At 55.6% G+C, this 1,142-nt stretch overlaps 1 protein-coding gene across 5 annotated transcripts in view; it reads left to right on the forward strand.

Annotated features, from left to right (window-relative positions):
• LOC117998279 (sialic acid-binding Ig-like lectin 13) overlaps nt 1–1,142 on the forward strand; it is a 28,362-nt gene that overhangs the window by 19,144 nt on the left and 8,076 nt on the right. For 3 of the 5 annotated variants that reach the window (XM_034986999.1, XM_034987002.1, XM_034987003.1), the window contains exon 1: nt 513–1,028. The exons of 1 other annotated variant lie outside the window; for it this stretch is intronic. In XM_034986999.1, the coding sequence (XP_034842890.1) occupies nt 528–1,028 (501 nt within the window). In that variant the 5' untranslated portion in view covers nt 513–527. Of the gene's footprint in view, nt 1–486; nt 1,029–1,142 lie in introns of those variants that run through there. One more of the 5 variants, XM_034987001.1, reaches the window with a different exon arrangement.

Raw genomic sequence — 1,142 nt, forward strand, 5'->3', positions numbered from 1 at the left:
TTCTGCATGGAGCACTGGGTGTTATGCACAAACAATGAATCATGGAACACTTCATCTAAAACTAATGATGCAATGTATGGGGATTAACATAAGAATAAAAAAATTTAAAAAAAAGGAGATGTTCATGATGCAGGTGTCGTGCTCATTGATTAATTACACATCACCTCCCTCACCTGGGGTGGGGGGGAACCTATCCCCATCTTTCATGCCTCAAGGTTCCCCTGCTCACCCCTGCTGTGTCCCACAACTAGCAGGACTGACCCTCTGGGGCTTCTAGAAGCTGTAATTGGCCAGGTAGTGCCTGCCTTCCTGGTGGGAACAGAGGCCATGGGCAGGGACCGGGCGTGGGGGCGGTGGATGGCGGGGACCCTGGAAAGTGGGAGTGGTAAATCGTCAAGGTATCTTCAAGGTCCATGCGGTCATCGGCAGTGTGCTGGCGTCGACTTCCTCTTCTGTGGTCACTTTTCAGACATCAGCCCTAGGCTTCCTCCTGGGGCTTCCTCTCTGTCCTGTGACACCAAAGCACCATGACTCTTACCCCAAAGTTGTCGCTGCTGCTGCCACTGCTTTTTCTGCCCCTGCTGTGGGCAGGTGAGTGGGCCAGGGGCGGGGCGGTTGCTGCTGACCTTCAATTCCCCACAGGGTTCCTGGATCAGCGTTCAATGTTCCGGCTGCAAGTGCAGGAGACCGTGAAGGTGCAGGAGGGCCTGTGTGTGCATGTGCCCTGCAAATTCTCCCACCCCCGACGAGAATACACTGACGATGACCCAGCTTATGGCTACTGGTTCCAGGAAGGGAGTGGTCACAGCCAGGATGTTCTAGTGGCCACAAACAACCCCGATCGAGACGTGCAGGAGGAGACCCAGGGCCGATTCCACCTCCTCGGGGACCCCCGGGACAACAACTGCTCCCTGGACATCAGAGATGCACAGAGAAGGGACTCGAGGACATACTTCTTTAGGGTGGAGAGGGGGTCTTATGTGAAATATAATTACCTACAGAACCAGCTCTCCGTGCGTGTGACCGGTAAGGAACGGGGTCAAGGAGAGGACACATGTCCCATGCATGGATCCTGAGGGCTCCTGGGGCAGGGCTGGGAAGGGACCCCCTGGTCTCCATCCTGGCTGGGGAGGAGACGGCTG

The sequence above is a fragment of the Mirounga leonina genome, unplaced genomic scaffold, assembly GCF_011800145.1.
Source record: "Mirounga leonina isolate KUSES-001 unplaced genomic scaffold, KU_Mleo_1.0 Mir_376, whole genome shotgun sequence".
In the NCBI taxonomy this organism is placed as follows: domain Eukaryota; kingdom Metazoa; phylum Chordata; class Mammalia; order Carnivora; family Phocidae; genus Mirounga; species Mirounga leonina.